The sequence below is a fragment of the Phyllostomus hastatus genome, unplaced genomic scaffold (assembly GCF_019186645.2).
Source record: "Phyllostomus hastatus isolate PE091 unplaced genomic scaffold, TTU_PhHast_1.1 phas_contig_150, whole genome shotgun sequence".
Lineage (NCBI taxonomy): Eukaryota > Metazoa > Chordata > Mammalia > Chiroptera > Phyllostomidae > Phyllostomus > Phyllostomus hastatus.
The window spans coordinates 35020983-35038118 of NW_025333611.1; the positions used below are offsets into that span (position 1 = coordinate 35020983).

Genomic DNA, 17136 nt, shown 5'->3' on the forward strand with positions numbered 1-17136 from the left:
TTGGATTAACATGAGTCATTTAATAATTTAAGTTCTCTTGCTGGAGCATTCTGGATGGAGACAATAAACTGAAGGTAAAATTCCAATTGTTTTCTTTCCAGTCTGCTAAAAGCCTATTTTAACAAGAGGGTATAATTTCCTTCTTATCTGTATGTTTTGTAGGTTTTTGCATTTTCATGTTTTAGCAAATTTCAGACTGACACTTTTTATAGATTGGTCCTACCTTTTGTGCTTATCTGACAAGCCCTTTCATCCACATTCTAGGCATGTCCTTGGAAACCGTGCCCTGAATCAAGTTCCTAATACGTAAATACGAGTGTCTTCAGGTACTTTCTTTTCTCAGTATTTTATCTTACAAGAAACTTCATCTTAACCCAATTTCCTTTTCAAGTCTTTGGGCCACGAGGTGAGGTCTAAAATTATCAACACTTTTTGAAATGCTCTTTTCCAGTATTTTTCTCTTTTAGAATATTGTGCAGCAATTCTCATGCTACAAGACCTACCTGCCAATCTAACAGGATGTATTTGGTGAGCATGTAGATCTTCTTTCCTCAAAAACCGTGGCCCTGGTGCTGGAGGGGTCTGTGCTGGGGGCTGTCCTGTGCACCGTGGTAGTGAGCAGGCCCCCTGGTTTCTACACCCGCTCCCTCTTCAAGCTGTGAGGGTCAGCAGTCTCTCTAGACACTGCCAAATGCTCCCCAGGGACAGAACTGCCCCTGATGGGGAACCACTGTCCTGAACTCTTTCAGGGACGAACGTGAACCTGTCCAAACCTTCTGTGACGACAGAAACGTGCCACAGCTGCCTGATGTGGGAGCCAGTAGCTCCATGAGGCTATTAGACACTTGAAATGTGGACAGTATGGCTAAGAATTCTTAACTTTGTCCTCACAATATATGTAGGAATTAAAGTGCTCAGCATGGAAAACTGAATAGGTATCTGACCGAATTCTTTCCTTTGTTAAACTCGTCTATGACATTGCTAGACAATGAAAATCTGGAGAAAAGGGATGTTTCAATAACAAGCCCTATTTCCAAACATTTAAGGCTCATTTTGACTAGGCATATGTTAATAAGGTAAAGATCGCAAGTTTAGAAATTTAAATTGTCTTTAAAAGAGAAAAATGATACATTATAAGAATGCTAAAAAAGTACTCTACATAATTCCTTGAAAGAAAAGGAAAGCCAAACCAGGATTGAAAGAAAACATTTATTGAATCAATACTTTCTTTTTAATATCTACAAGCCAACACTGAACTTTATTCAAGAATGAACACAATGTACAAAAAAAAAGTATGCTTATATTATAAAAATATGTCAATTTATCTTTCCGGTGCTGAGCAGGTCATTTTAAACAACATCAAGGCAAACTTGCTCTGTAATGAAGCTGCTATAATTTAACAAAATGAAAGCTAATATACTCTCGTATCTTTAAAGGCCCACGGATGACGCAGCACTGGAGACACTGATGGAGGGCCAGAGTCGCCGTTTCCAGGCTCCGTGTGCTGACACCTGTCGTGCCAGGAGCACCTGTGGCCAGAATGCAGGTCACTGATAACTGGCTCCGTGTCATTAGGCAAACCTTCATTCCACTTCCCTTGTCTAACAGTTGTTAGCATCTACTTCAGTACAGTATTAACAGTCTATCTTGTATCCTATTTCTTTAATTAGCTTCATTTTAAGACGAGAGGCATTGCCATGGGAATCACACAACTACCCCAGACTCTCAACCCCACCTGTGCGTGTGGAAAAGCCGCCCCCTCCACACTCGCACACCATCAAGCCCTCCTGAAAGATCTGTGTCCAAGGTTAATATCTTAGAATTTTTGGTAATTTTCTTCTTGAATTTACTGGCACCTTCCCTAGCCTGTGCCCTTGCACACAGTGGGGCTGCACAGCGCAGCCTCCGCCTCCGGGTTACCGTGGAGACACGCTCCAGCACAGGCCGAGCGTTTGGTCCTTGGAGAAGCAGAAAAGAGAGCAATTGGAAAATACAAGCAAATCATGGAAGGGACCATGGCTCCCTGTGTGGTTGTCCCAGGAGTTGTATGACAAGTATAAAAATTGTACTAATTTTTAAAGTCAAAGTAGACTAAATGGCACCAGTGCTGACAATGTCAAGAAAATCCAGTCCATTGGTTAAAGTGCCGGCCCGGCACGCAGCAGCGTCCGGGCAGGAGGCTGGCCAAGTGGAGTGATAGTGCGAACTTGCTCTCCAGCGGAGTCCAGAGCACAGTACCCACGCAGCGAATTAATGACATTAGAGGAATTGAAGTTTAGAAGTTATTAAGCTGCAAAATGCCTATTTTTGCTACTAAGCATAAATTTTTTTCCTTGACAGATTCTCTCCCTGGGGGAGGCTCACACCTGCAGAAGTGCAAGGACGTGGCGCTGCCCCTGCTGCACGTACTGCACAAGCCGAATTCCCAAGAACGGGGGAGCAATGCTTGCGTGTTTTGGCTCCACAAACGTAGTATTTATTCAGTTACCTTTTCACAAGGACTTGGGACTAAGGGGAAGAAATTTTAAAGGTAATTGAAAGTGATCATTTTTCTAATTCCTTAGCACTGAGTTCAAAGAGGCCCCGTTTGCTTCATGAAATGTTAACCTGACCACATGTAGTCACATGGGGCTGACGTGGACACAGGATTTACATTTTAACAAGAATGCAAACCACTGACTGGTGGAAGAATAAACCAATTCTGGAACCAAAGCAAAGGTTTTTCTCCCCTATTCCACAGTCACCAGAGAGACAGTTCTCAGGGGCAACGACTCCGGTCAGTGGGCTGCACTGTGCTGCCCCCAGTGCCCCAAATATGTGGAGTGTGGGAGGGCCAGCAAACTGCTACCAGGTGCCATGACCCTAACATACACTTGAGACACGTGGGAACAGACTGAGCGCACAGGGAGACAGACCGTCCAGAGCTGCTCGGGACGGACGGGGGCGGGTATCCGGCCGCCCCGGGTCCTCGCCCGCAAAATAAATAGAGTGAACATTTACAACAGAAGGCAGGCCGCCTTATGAATGCAAGCTCCCCTTTTACTATAATTCTAACTAAATCAAAAAGTCCTTTCTAACAAGCTGCACGTGACCTTTTCGTGTGCATGGGCGTGACCTGGCTCACCTTCGTCTATGCAGCGTCCCCAGCCCGGGGGCTCCCGCACGCAGCCACCTCCGAGAGCATGCAGACGTCAGCTCTGCCGGAGTTCCAGATGAACAAAAATGACCCCTGTGCTTGTGGGTCTCATACCATCCAAAATATACATAAAGGTGACAAATTACAGCTAATACAGCTAATAGCAGGTCCTTGCTTACCCATAAAATCATAAGGCAGGTGGAAAGAGATATTTAAAATGAAAAAAATGCAGAATAGTGGAGCATTCACACAAAGATCATGCTAAGGTCAGACCCATGTTGATAAAAATTGAAATTGAAGCCATGATGTAAAGAACTGTCCGTGAGTCCACGGGCGCGCGGCCACCGAGGGGGAGGCGGGGGACACTGGCGGCGGCCGCTCCGGCGGAGCCGTGACGTCTCGCTGGAGGAATCACAACAGGAGGGACACGACACCATCACACTTCTTTTGTATTTGAAAAGAAAAGCAATCACGACAAAAAAAGAATTTAAAAAAAATGGAAAAAGGAAACAAATTCACAATGACCTACAAAACCAAAAGAAGAATCCACATTATTTTATACTTTAACAGTTCATACTTTTTACAAGTTGATTATTTTATCAACAGCAGGGTATTAAATATAAAATTACTACACATATACCAACACTCAAAAGACGTAAAAATGGAAACTTGTCCCCGGAATCTCAGTCCAAGCCTCCCCAACCAGGTGTCTCAATGTGTTTCAAGTTCTTCGTAAGGAGCCTGAAACTAACGCTCAGCCTGCAGAAGGGCCTGTGACCATCACCTGAAACGTTTAGCCAAGTAAAAATGCTTATGAGAACAAAATCCAGTTGACCCTTGAAAAAAATTGGGGTTGGGGCACAGTGAAAAATCTGCGTTTGACCCTTGAAAAAAATTGGGGTTGGGGCACAGTGAAAAATCTGTGTTTAACTTCTGACTCCCTCAAAACTTAGCGCTAAGGCTTCTGGTCAGCAGTTAACAGGCAACTGACCTGTAGCTGGTGTATGTATGTATCATTACAGACTGTATTCTTACAGTAAAGTTAGCCAGGGAAAAGAAATTTGTTATTAAGGAAGACACATGTACAGTATTTACAGAAACACATCCATGTACAAGTGGACCTGTGCAGTCCAAACCCACATTCAAGGGTCAGTGGCACCTCTCCCCATCGAGGCTCAACAACGGCGGCCTGTCGTGGGCTGGCCGCTGGCCGCGCCTGGCCCAAGATACTCACTGGAGGGGGCTATCCCGCCTTCGTGTCCACCAGCTGCATCTGCACGCCGGCAGCCATGCCGCCCCCGTAGCCCCCCTTGGACTGCATCTGGTTCTGAATGGAGCTGACCTGAAACGAGACAAAGTCAGGAATTAAAGGCCAGTGCAATTAGCCAATTCTTGTCTCCGTATTTTGGCTACATTTTTAAGAAGGGTACTTTTTTATAGGAAAATAACCTATAAAAGTATTTTAAAGACATAAAATTTTAGAATAAAAGACTTAGAAAGTATGACAGCAAATACCGAAGCTAGTAATTAAAATGTTTTGCCACACTCCCCCACTTTCTGCTTCCCAAATATAAAAATCATGTTGGTGATCCAGAAGGCCCTTGGTAACTTTTCAAAATAAGTCAGAAGTATACAAATCAAATCAACTTTTATCTTAATTTACATACTCCTCACATAAATGGTCACCTCAGTTACTTACAAAAATAAAAATGTATAAAGTTGGACCAGCCGAAGATAAATTTTAGAAGTCCATGCAGTAACATTTACACACTTGAATACTTGACACAGTCTCAATACGGTCTGACAAACTAAGGGCATCTAAGAATCTGGAGACTTGGGCTCTGGTCTGGGTTTACACGGCTGGGGCTCTGGGTGAACTCTGCCCTCCCTGAGTACAGGTGTCTGGTCGGTAAAATGGTTAACATGCTCATCTCGCCGCACTATGTTACTGGGCTGTGTTCTGACAGATTAAGAGATACATCAACACTGGGACACTTTCTTTGCTGAAACCAAGGCTCAAAGCTGTCTGCAGACTGTGGCAGGCTCTCAGTGCGGCCTCGTCCCCTCGCTGCACCCGTGTAGAGCGACGAGGACTGCAGCGCAGTGCAGAGTCGGCGCACCTCTGCCAGTCGCCTTTCACAGACGTCGCAGGTCTATGTAGAAACAATCTTGACATTTTTACATGATGCCATGTACATTTTTTCCCTCCAAAAGTGAGTTCAATTTCAAACGGAAGCATGTGGGTTGAATGTATTAGGGTGACTGTGGACATACAGTATTCAAACACACTCTAGGGCTCTATTGTAAAAAGAGTCACAGAACTCTTTCCAGCAATAAGTGAGTACAAAAGGCAGCCTTGGGAACAACTTTGTATTCGGGGGGAGAAACTGCAAGTCATCCGACCGTCCGGTGACCTGTGTGGCTGCTTCACAGGCATCCACAGCCTGGTTCTCAGTCTAGCTGCTCAGTTCTTAAATATTTCCTTGCATAAACAGCATGTCTGTGGTTTTGTCTTATTTGCACTATTACTGCACAGGAGAAGAGAATTTTCTCACCCAATCAGCCTTCTTCAGGTTAGAACTATCAATGAGAGTTTAAGAGACAGACTTCACAATACCCAGCCTAAACGAGCTCTCCAAGCGGGAGTCAGGGGGGCGGGTGCTACATGTGGCCTCAGAGGCAGCAACCAACTAGTAAAACAATATAAGCAATGACTACAAAAAGTTTTAGTTCTTAACAGCATAAAAATTCCACCTCAGCAGGCAGAAGGTGCTGCGCAGGGACTGCAGGTGCACCCCCCCCACACACACACAGGGCTTGCTGACCCTGCGTCTCCCTCGGCAGGACAGGGTGCCCTGCAAAGGACAGACCGAGTTCCACTGACGGGTGGTGAGCAACAGAGCTCCGCACAGCAGTGGGAGGCGCTCCCTGAACACAGAATGCCAGATGAGAAACTTAAAGGATATTCTGAACTGTACATAAGGTTTTAAAAATAAATACCACGAACTAAACACTTAATTTGTACTATGCAGTTAAGAGAAGTGAGGAAGATGACATCTGTTGATAAGATATTAAAACTGATCGCGTACAGTAAGTTTGAAGTATTTAATAACTACATTAACAAGTCACAGGGTCCCACTTCGTCCTGCCAGCCCACGCTGACCCAGGAAACCCAGCCGCTGCTCTGCTCTTGCACTGCCACCGGACACTTCCTACAGACTTAGAACAAATAAGCTGTTTCCTACAGATGATACAAATGTCATTCCTTTGCTTACCAGTAGCTGAACTGACAAAGTTGTTTGCCTATCCAGGACACTCACCTACCTGTTTTAAAAATCTGTTCTCTGTCAAACCTTTTGTTGATGCTGCCCAGTGAGTATGTACTCCGGATCGTAATTTTGTTTATAAAAGCCTACTGACCTCTGGGTCCCAAATGCCGTAGGGATCATTTAGACATCTGGGTACTTAAGACACAGGGGAAAGAGGCCTCGGTACTCAGTGGCTTGTTCCAGGGCACACCCTCCTTTCCCGATGCTTCCATTGGGCTGCACTCCGTTTTCCTCTTAGGTAAAATTAAGGAATAAAAGACTTCAGCTGATTAAATCTAAAGTCTATTCTAAAATTCACTGGTTATTTCTATAAAAGACAGCCAAGAGGTGTTTTTTACTCTCCTTCTTCCTAGTTTACTGTCAAACCCCTTAAGGTACGTATTCAGGAGAAAGGCACCTATGAAGAGTTTAGTACCAAAAACAGAAACGCTCACATACTTGGCAGATTAGATGGGAGGTCAGTATTTCATTGTTCCCTTTATTCGCTTCGACACTGACGTTATGTACCTACATCCAACGTGGACAGAGTCAGCTAGCATCGCATAACCTGGGACACAGGTTTCATGTCGCTGTGCCCAAGGCCTCGTCCGCACGTCCGCCATACTTACTGAATTCATCCCACTGAACAGGTCTCCCGATCCGACGTGAGCTGTGTGTACAAAGTTGGTTGGCTCTCCGATCATACTTCGGTCAATCCGACGCCGCCGCTTCTGAAACGTGAGAACAGTGTGTTGAGAAAATGATCTTGTTAACAAAACACTGACTCTGGATGAATGACTTTGTTCAATAATAAAATAAATTTTCCCAGGACCCAAAATTACCTGAATCTTGGACTACCACAATTACTTCCTATGATAAAACCCCCAAGAGGATATACACACAAAAAATGACTGAAGCAAAATAATATGTTCTTTAGAACTTAAATGATTCGGTCTAGCTTTGGCCTTCATCATACTAATATAATAACTAAGGTTTTTTTTTTTTTTTTTAAGAAATAAGACAAACGCCCAGTTATCAGTAACCACTATTACTAGGAAAGACACACTGGGACCAGTTTCGTGCCCATTCTGGGGACAGCTGCCCAGGCCGCTGCAGCAGCCCGGCTCTCCAGTCCTCCGGCGCGGGGCTCTGACGGGAGGGGCCCTGGCCTGCAGGCTCAGAGTCTACTAGCAGCTCGCTCAGCCTGTTTACTTTCCCTTTCATCAGCACCCTCCTGAAACTGCAGTTTGCCTCAAAACTAAGGCAAATTATGTATGAACTTGTTGGATTAGGTTGCCTTTCAACATATTTTTTTTGTCTGTATCTCCTGAAATGTTGGTAAGATCCTGCTAAACCCTAAAAACTTATCAAGACAGCCCCAGGTGACAGCTTCCCCGGATTAGCACATGGTTTTCTACAGAGCTGCAAAAGCAAATAGTCACGCGCTAATTTCAGACGCCCGTGCGCATGCTCACTGCCCCGCAGCCTTGCTGCTGCAGAAACCCACAAGGGTGCCGACCAGACTGCACTTTTCCCAAAGCCTTCCCGAGCACTGTGGCCACCTGGCTCAGCCTGAAGCCCTTCCCCAGCGGGTGAGGACATATTTCAAAGAATAAGATCTACTTCCAGGCCACTGGGAGCCTGGTCACCCCTTGCCCTGGGAACACACACGAGCATGACTGCCCATGGAAGAGGCTGCTGGGCTAAGCAGAAGGCTACACTCAGCCCACTCCGTGTTAAGCAATTTGCTCTGGCCACTGAGTGCAGGAAGATGCGGACAGAGGAGAGTCACCATGGTGCACTCCGGCCACCCCCTACCCCACCCTGAACTGTTTGAAAGAATGAATGGATATGATCATGAAGCGATATGCTTGTGAAAGAGGGGTATTGATACACATTCATAAATAACAAACATTCTCAGTACTGAGGATGTTCAAAAGCAGATGCCTAAACTGATTCAAACAGACTGCTCACACTGAAAAGCAAAGGACAGAAAGACTTCAACTTGTATCATAATGATTGTTAGGTAATTAATTTATAAATCTGAAAATAGTTTTAAAGTTGAACTTTACTGAGTCAGAAGTCACACTTTCCCTTTGGTATTGGGAGGTTTCTTCATGCTCTCTAGTCTCACCTTGATTTTAAGGTAAAAGGTAGAAGCTTTCAGCCCTTCCTTCCAGAAGGCTGGATGGAGCACAGCTCTTAAAGCAGGGCAATGGTGCGGCTGGTTTTAAAGGGCTACTCCACGGCAGCTACTGGTAGAAAGCTGGGTGGAAAGGCAGACAGGGGAATTCATTACAATGCTGGTGGAAGGAGACTGGGTTCAACTTCCAGCAGAGATGGGAGGAAGTGGAGAGATCTGAGAGGTGTTCAGTGGATAAAATGAACAGCACTGGCTCACTGGCTGGATTTGGGAATTGAGGGAAACAGGAGAGAGAGGCACAGATTTCAGATCTGAGAAGCATGCTTACAGTTCGCTAGGCTACACAATCCTGGAGGACCAGGCTCTAGGAAGATGCAGACCCAGTTTAAGACACTGAATGTGAGAGATCCGTGAGACATCCAAGTGGAGAGGGCCATCGAGAGGGCCAGCTGGACATACGGAAACAGGGTTCTGAGAGAGGTTAATCTGGGGATAAGAAACCAAGCCACCAGCACGACACGGCTGCGAGTTCAGGAGACTCCCTCGAAGTGCAGAGAGAAACCCATTAAGGTTGGGTGGAGGGAAAAACCATTAAGGGAGGCCAAAAGAAACCCCCCGAGTCCAGAGGAGAATCAGGTGTGTCTTCTTGAGTGTCATGGGGGACAGCAGCAACACAGCTGGAGAGCGCAATCTCAGACTGAGTTGTGTCCGCTGGACTCGGCACACGGGGCGTGAGCACTGCCGCGAGCGCAGCATCTGGGGGGTGGGGGGCAGCAGGAGTGAGGACAGCAGAGGGCTGGGGGGCGTCCGGGGTGCGGACTGGAGAGAGCACACACGGAGCCCGGAGAAAGCCTGGCCTTCTGGGCGGGGAGAAGACAGATGGCAGGAGCTGAGGGGAGAAAAGGAAATGAAGTCAGACTGAATTTTTTCCCTTGAAGATAAGACAGACTTGATGATGCCTAATTTCTGATGAGGCAGATCCATAAGAGAGAAGAGACTGAAGGTAAAGAAAAATAAAGGGTTGTCAGCATTAAAAGGTGACAGAGAAGGTCGAAAGGATGGGATCCAGATGGGCCAAGGTGTTCTGTGAACTTGTTACCACGTTCTTAATGAATGCAAAGCCTCGCCGCTAAGTACAATTAAATATTTTAAAACACAGAAATGTGCTCTTTCCCAGTACACGCAGACAGAGACCAGCACACTTTCTCCGCGTGCTGCTTGGAGAGTGGGAGAGACGAGATTTCACTCGAGGGCAAAGGAGGGGAATTCAGCGTCGCCTCCGCGGAGGAAAACAGGAAGCAGCGCCGCCACTCTGCCCCGCTCCGAGCTGCAGTCAGCAGAGTGGCCCGGCTTTCCTGGAAGCACTTCATTCTTCACAGGGATCGTTATGAAGACTGTCGACATCTGGATAATTCTTGCCACCCTAAAAATATTAACTCTTATTCTGCATAAGGTCAAGAACTAAAGGGACACCAAAAGGAACAGCTGTGTTAGGGTGAAGGGGATCGGGGAAAATGCCGCCTGCCAGGACGCTTCTATGTAACTATTCCCATCACAGTTACAGTCGTCGGTAAAGACAATGAACTAGTAACGTGGAGTAGATGCAAGTAGGAGAGGTGTGAAAAGTGCCACTCTGTGAACATGTCTGTATCCTTGTGCGAACAGATCAATTATAAAAGCACACTTATTTATGGGACAATGGGGACCTTTAACACCTGACTTGAGCCCTGGCTGGCGTAGCTCAGTGGACTGAGCACGGGCTGCAAACCAAAGTGTCGCAGGTTCAATTCCCAGTCAGGGTACATGCCTGGGTTGCAGGCCATGACCCCCAGCAACCCCACATTGATGTTTCTCTCTATCTCCCTCCCTTCCCTCTCTAAAAATAAAGAAATAAAATCTTAAAAAAAAAAACACAAAGAAACCTGACTTGATGTTAGATGATACTAGGAACCATTTTAAACTTACTTTGAGGTATAGTAACAGTACTGCAGTTATCCTTTTCAAAAGTTCTTGCTCAGCAATAAAAATAAGTGAACTATTGATACATACACTACAACATGGATGAATCTCAAAACAATTGTGCTGAGTGAAAGAAACTGCACAAAGAGGTCCACAGCACATAGAATCCCCTTCATAGGAAATGCATACTACTATCCGGGACAGAAAGCACAGCAGTGGTTGCCTGGGGAAGTGGGGAGGGGTGAGGAGGATTACGAAGAGAGCTGAAAACTTTGGGAGTGGGTGGATATGTCCACCATCTCGATTGTGGTGGTTTCATGGACCTATGTCCAAACTCATCAAATTGTGCGCTTTAAATATGTGCCATATGCTGTATGCCAGTGATGCCTCGTTAGAGCTGTTTAAACCCCAGAGATGCACACTGAAATGTTCTGGGGTCAAACGCATGCCCAGATGTGCTTCAAATTCTCCGGGGGAGAGGGGAGAGGGGCACGGCTGGGCCCACCGGTAACCACTGAAGCTGAAGCTGGTGCTGCACACATTCGGGGGCGGGCAGCGGTTCTCTCCACTGTTGGTGCACATTGGGTCACTTTCCTACTAAGAAGTCTCTTAACAGACTTGATTCTGCTAGCCTTACAATTTCACATAAAACTTGTTATTGTGTGCCAGTAAAAATGCTCTCACACACATATAAAAAATAAACATTTAATTTCATTAATTTCATGTCCGATTTCCATCGGAACTAATCTCGTCCTCCTCCTTTCCAATGCTTACAATTCTAAAGTCATTTCCTACCCACTTCCTGTCCTCCTCTCAAAACATTAGAAGATATACTTTAAGCTTTTAAATTTTTTTTTTTTTTTTACTGATTTTAGAGGACAGGGGACAGAGGGAGGAAGGGAAGGAGGACATCGATTTGCCCTCCCATTTACTCATGCATTCGTTGGCTGGTTCTTCCACGTGCCCTGACTGGAGATCAAACCTGCATCCCTGGCGTATCGTCAAACGCTCTAACCAACTGAGCTCCCTCTGCCAGGGCTAGAAGATATACTTCAAGTTTTTTAAAATACATACTGCAGAGCTACCAAATAACATATAGCTAACTACAGTATCAATTTGGTTTATGTATTCATTCATTCACTCACATTACGAATTCCTTCTTCAAAAGCGAAACAACTCAAACACAACAACAAAAATGGCTTTCCTGAACCCCATCGTTGCACAAGGAGAGGAGGCTCCCAAACCAGGATCCCCATGAGCCCGAGGGTCTACTGCTCACACCTACGCTCTCATATAGTGGCTGGGGGGGAGGGCAGGTGGAATGGATGCTGTGGTTACAGTAATGTCATCAAGGCAACTATTATGAAACTTAAAAATTCCCAGGCAAACATTTTAAAAATTTGGAATGTAAAATGCAGATAAAATATCATTCTGTGGTTATTCTTCCAACAGACCCTTCCTTGGTTTTCCACTGGTTTCTCAGTGTCTGTTCAGCTGGCATGCGCTGGTCTTCTCTAGGGCAGCCTAGGTCCCTTTTCTTCCCCTCTCATGTCTTCACTTTATTAACATCGTGAACCCAAGTTCTCCTTTCCGGGCTTTAGACTGTATATTCAACTGCATACCAGACACCACCGTGTGACTGCTGAGAGAACACCCAAGTTTCCTATGTCCAAAACTGAATGCATAAACTTACTTCTGCAACCCTTCCTCCTCTTCATCCCCTGTTTTGATAAACACTTCTCAGTATTTCAAGCCACATTTGAGGGCTGTGCCTTTCCCTCCCTCCTCCCTCAGACCAGCATCACATTCTGTGACTCTGCCATTACCCTCCCAGTGCCCCAGCTTCTTGCCTGGATCACTGCAGTGGCCCCTCATTTTATTTCCGCTTTGACAGCCTCCTACCTCCTCCCAAAATTCTCTACCCTGTAACCTAAATCTGCCTTTCCAAAGTACAACACTGAGCACATGTCACTCATCCATTTAAGAATCCTCAACGGCTTTCCAAAACTTTGGGGATAAATTCAAAACACCACAACCTGTGAAGTCCTGTTTACGCTCCAGCCTCAGCTGTTACTACTTCCTTCCCCGCTCTCAAAGCTTTCACCAGCTGCCTGCAGTCCCCTAAATACACTCTCAGCACTCTGCCCTCTGTCTGGAATAATCCTTCCTACTGCTCCTTGGTCTGACTCGGGCCTGCCTTCTCCCGCCCTCCAGTCTGGGGCTGGGGGCTCGTTCTCCGTGCTCCCCGAGGGCCTGTATTCACCTCCATCTACCAAAGAGGTCCCATCTCTTGCCTGATTTAAACTGCCCACTGGGTGCAAACAGTGCTCCTCTATGGGGAGCACACACAGAATGGGGGCCCACCAGGGCCGGCACCCTCCACAGCCCACAGCAATTCATCAACAAACTCTTTTTGAATGAATCCATCTATGAATGTATGGACATCACGTTCACATAGTTTTTAGGGCTTCATTTTCAACACAGGTTTTTGTAGCAACATAAACAGTCCACTTCCCTCGCCTTTTCAGAATAACGACTGCGTGTAGGTTCTGTAAAAACAATGCCTAAATGCTCAGAGGTTAAAATGTCCGCTAAGACTGTGCCCCAGGCAGCTCGGTGTGCAAACGCACGCCACGCAGCGGGGATAGAAGGCCGGGTCCCACAGGGTGATGGCATGACACTGCCTGAGGCGGTTCTAGAAATAGGCAGAGAGTGACTGAAAGGGCCTGCCATCAGGGGAGGCACAAAAGGCTGGTACTCGAGACTTGAAGTCCGCAAGCAGTCCCTTGGTCCAGCGTGGCCGAAGCTCATGAAGGCCAAAAGAGAAGGACACACTGCTGGCTTACTCTGTGAGCTGCAGAAAGTCTGCTGAGCTGTGAAACTGAATCCCCTCCTGTGAGTTACACCAACTAGGCCCAGTTCCCAGACTGTGTCCGGCACCCAGCAAACACGCCAGTGGTGCCCCACCAGGTACTGCCAGTAGGAGGGCGATGCAGTGGTAGTCAATGTCAGTATGGTGCTCTGTGACCCGCCGACCTGAGACAGTTCCAGGTCTCCCAGGTCTCAACACCAGAGCACGCACTCCTCAAACATGTCTTTGTGACACACAACTTGCAGGGGTTGCTGTGGAAAAACCTGAACTGTACGAAAGTCAACATGGAACCAGCAAGGAGGGCAGCGGCGGTCACTCGGAGCCACAGTGCGAGCGGAGAGTGTACGATGCCCAACAGGCACACCCATCCCATGAGCAATTATAGCTACTTTAAGAATGAAATAAAATTTTATTTTTTCTTTTAATTTATGTGCATTACTTCTTTAATGCTAAGTTGTTAGGACAAAGTTGCTCACACCAAACTAGTTAAATAAATCTGTAGAGTATTCCTCCTGGCCAGGGCGCCATGGAAAAATTACGAGAGTGTTTAGGACACCAAAATCAAAGTCTGGCAACCTCCAAAATAAACTAAGTTAACTTTTTTAAAAAACACTGACAGCCTAACCCTCTACCAGGCATTTCTAAAACAAGTAATAGTGTTTCTCTGATGGCCTTAACAGTGCTTCCAAGTGTGTAAGTTGTTTTCAAATGGCCTATTATCTATCCAGTTCATATGACAGGGAAAAAAAAGACCAAAAAAAGCTGTAACAATACTGTTGACCCTTAAACAATGAGGGGGTTAGCTTAAGGGACTTACGGACAAGCTGACCAATATCACAGTACAGGGGTGTCAGAAAGAGAAAACAGGCAGACCACGGCAGGGCGCTTATTAAAGAAATACTAGCTGAAAACTCCCCACCCTGGGGAAACAGACAGACATCCAGACCCAGGAAGCCCAGTCAGTCCCAATAAGATGACACAAGAGGTCCACACCAAGACACATTACAAATGACAAAAGTTAAAGACAAGGAAAGAGCCCTGGCTGGCATAGCTCAGTGGATTGAGCACGGGCTGCGAACCAAAGTGCCGCAGGTTCAATTCCCAGTGAGGGCACGTGCCTGGGTTGCAGGCCATGACGCCCAGCAACCACACATTGATGTTTCTATCTCCCTCCCTTCCCTCTCTAAAAATAAATAAATAAAATCTTTAAAAAAAAATTCAAAGCTTCAGTATGAGTTCAAACTTATCACCAGCTTAAAAAGACAATTATGAATGTTTTATATGAGCCTCATGGTAACCACAAAGACAGTAGAGGGAGAGGTATCTAACTAAGCACACTACTACAGAAAATCATCAAATCACAAACAAAAAAAGAACAAAGGAATTATAAAGCAACCAAAAAGCAATTAGCAAAATGGCAACATTAAGTCCATACCTATCAATATATTATTTCTTTACCAGTGTGGCTCAGTTGGTTAGTGTCATCCTGTAACCCAAAAGGTCATGGGTTTGATTTTTGGTCAGGGCACATGCCTAGGTTGTGGGCTTGGCCCCTGGTGAGGACACATACAAGAAGAAACTGATCACACAAAAATAGAAATCACACGGAGGGTAATCAGCGGGGAGAGGGGAGAATGGGGAAAAGGGTAAGGAATAAGAAGCATAAATGGTAGGCACAAAATAGACAGGGGGAGGTTAAGAATGGGAAATGAGGAAGCCAAAGAACTTATATGTACGACCCATGGACATGAACTAAGGTGGGGGAATGATGGTGGGAGGGGGTGTACAGGGTAAAGGGGAGTAAAGGGGAGAAAAATTGGGACAACTGTGATAGCATAATCAGTAAATTTATTTTTAAAAAGAAAAATTTTAAAAAGCAGCAACTGATCAATGTTTTCCTCCCTCCCTTCCCCCCCCTCTAAAATTAGTATGCCTGTGTTCATGTGAAGATTGGAAAAAGAAAAACAAGACCCAACTACATGCTGCCTACAACAGACTCATTTCAACTTTGAGGATATGTCCAGAGGTAAGTGGAGGAATGAAAAAAAAAAAAAAATAATAGTGCATGCAAACAGAAACCAAAAGAAAGCAGGGGAAGCCATAGTTACACTAGACAAAGAAGACTTCAAGACATACAGTGTAATAACAGACAAATTAGGTCATTATAATAAAGCGGTCAGCCCAACAAAACGTTTGTAAATATTTATGCACTCAACACAAAGCACCTAAATGTAAAAGTAAATATTAACAGGCCTAAAGGGAGAAATGGCAAAACTGTAAGAGTAGGTGACTTCAATACTGTACTTTCAAAAACTAATACATCATCCAGGCAGAAAATCAGTAAGGAAACTTTGTATTTAAATGACATGTTAGATCAGATAAACTTGACATTTATAGAACATTCTATCCAACAGCAGCAGAATATACATTCTCCTCAAAAGCAAATGGAACGTTCTCCAGGGCAGAAGACGTAAAATTACATCAAACATCTTTTCTGACCACAATGGTATGAAATAAGAAATCAATTACAAGAAGAAAACTGAGAAATTCACAAATATTTGGAGCATAAACGACATGAGAGGGGTCCAAAAAAACCCTGGAATTATCTTCTGGAGGGCGGGCCCCTGGTGCTACAGGCTCCCCTTCTAGGTCAGTGTCCCAGGGACCCGTCTGTATCCACGTCCCAGCGGGCACTGTCCTGCAAGGCTGTGTTTGGCTTCAGTGAATTTTTTTTGAGGAGTCTTTCAACACCTTTGCCCATTTCATGATGGGTGATTTATAAATGCACCTGCCCACACTGCAGTGAGTGTTCTGCAGTTTTTGACCAAAAACTGCATGACCCCCATGGCCCACCACCCTCCCTGTTCACCTGACCTCACCTCTAGTGATACTTTTTTGTTTCCCCAATGAAAAAGTCCTCAAAGGGAAACATTTTGCTGACCTAGAAGAGGTGAAACAAACAAAAAAGCAGAAATACTAAAAGTTATCTAAATCAATGAGTTCGACCATTTTAAGCAGTGAAAAAAAGGTCTCAATAGGAGTATTGCATCAAATGGGGAGTACTTAGAAAGTGACTGAAATTTAAACAGGTAATAATAAATATAAAAATTTTTATAAATAAATGGCTATAAAACATACCAAAACTTATGGGATGTAACAAAAGCAGTTTTTACACAATAAGCTCATAGTGAAAATGCCTATATTAATAGGAAAGAATTAAAAAAAAAAAACCCATAGCTATACCTCAAGAACTAAGGGGAAAAAAGAAACTAAAACCAAGTTAGTAGGAAAAAAGGAAATAACAAACAACAAAGTAGAAATAAATGAAATGGACAAAAAAGTCAAAAGGAAAAAAAAAATCAATGAAACTAAGAGCTACTTTTTGAATTACAAACAAAACAGACAAACCTTGAGCTAGACCTAGCAAGAAGGAGAGGACTCAAATAAATGAAATCAGAAATGAAAGAGACTGATAACACAGAAATAAAAAGGATCTTAAGAGACTATTATGAATAATTACACACCAAGAATTGGACAACCTATAAGAATGGATAAATTCCTAGTAAACACACAGCAACCAAGGCTGAATCATGAAGGAATTGAAAATCTGAACAAATAACAAAGGAGATTTAATCAGTAATCAAAACCCCTCCAAGAAAAATACAGGACCAGATGGGTTTACTGCTGAATTCTAACATTTTAAAAAGAAATAATACTA

General features: G+C 44.7%; 1 protein-coding gene across 9 annotated transcripts in view; it reads right to left on the reverse strand.

The window, feature by feature from the left end:
- Nucleotides 1-1195: 1195 nt before the first annotated feature.
- Nucleotides 1196-17136, reverse strand: part of CDC42SE2 (CDC42 small effector 2) — a 96637-nt gene continuing 80696 nt past the window's right edge. For 8 of the 9 annotated variants that reach the window (XM_045826587.1, XM_045826554.1, XM_045826563.1 and 5 more), the window contains 3 exons: nt 7074-7175; nt 4371-4478; nt 1196-3661 (listed from right to left, as the gene is read on the reverse strand). In XM_045826587.1, the coding sequence (XP_045682543.1) occupies nt 4380-4478; nt 7074-7175 (201 nt within the window). In that variant the 3' untranslated portion in view covers nt 1196-3661; nt 4371-4379. The remainder of the gene's footprint in view (nt 3662-4370; nt 4479-7073; nt 7176-17136) is intronic. The other variant, XM_045826527.1, reaches the window with a different exon arrangement.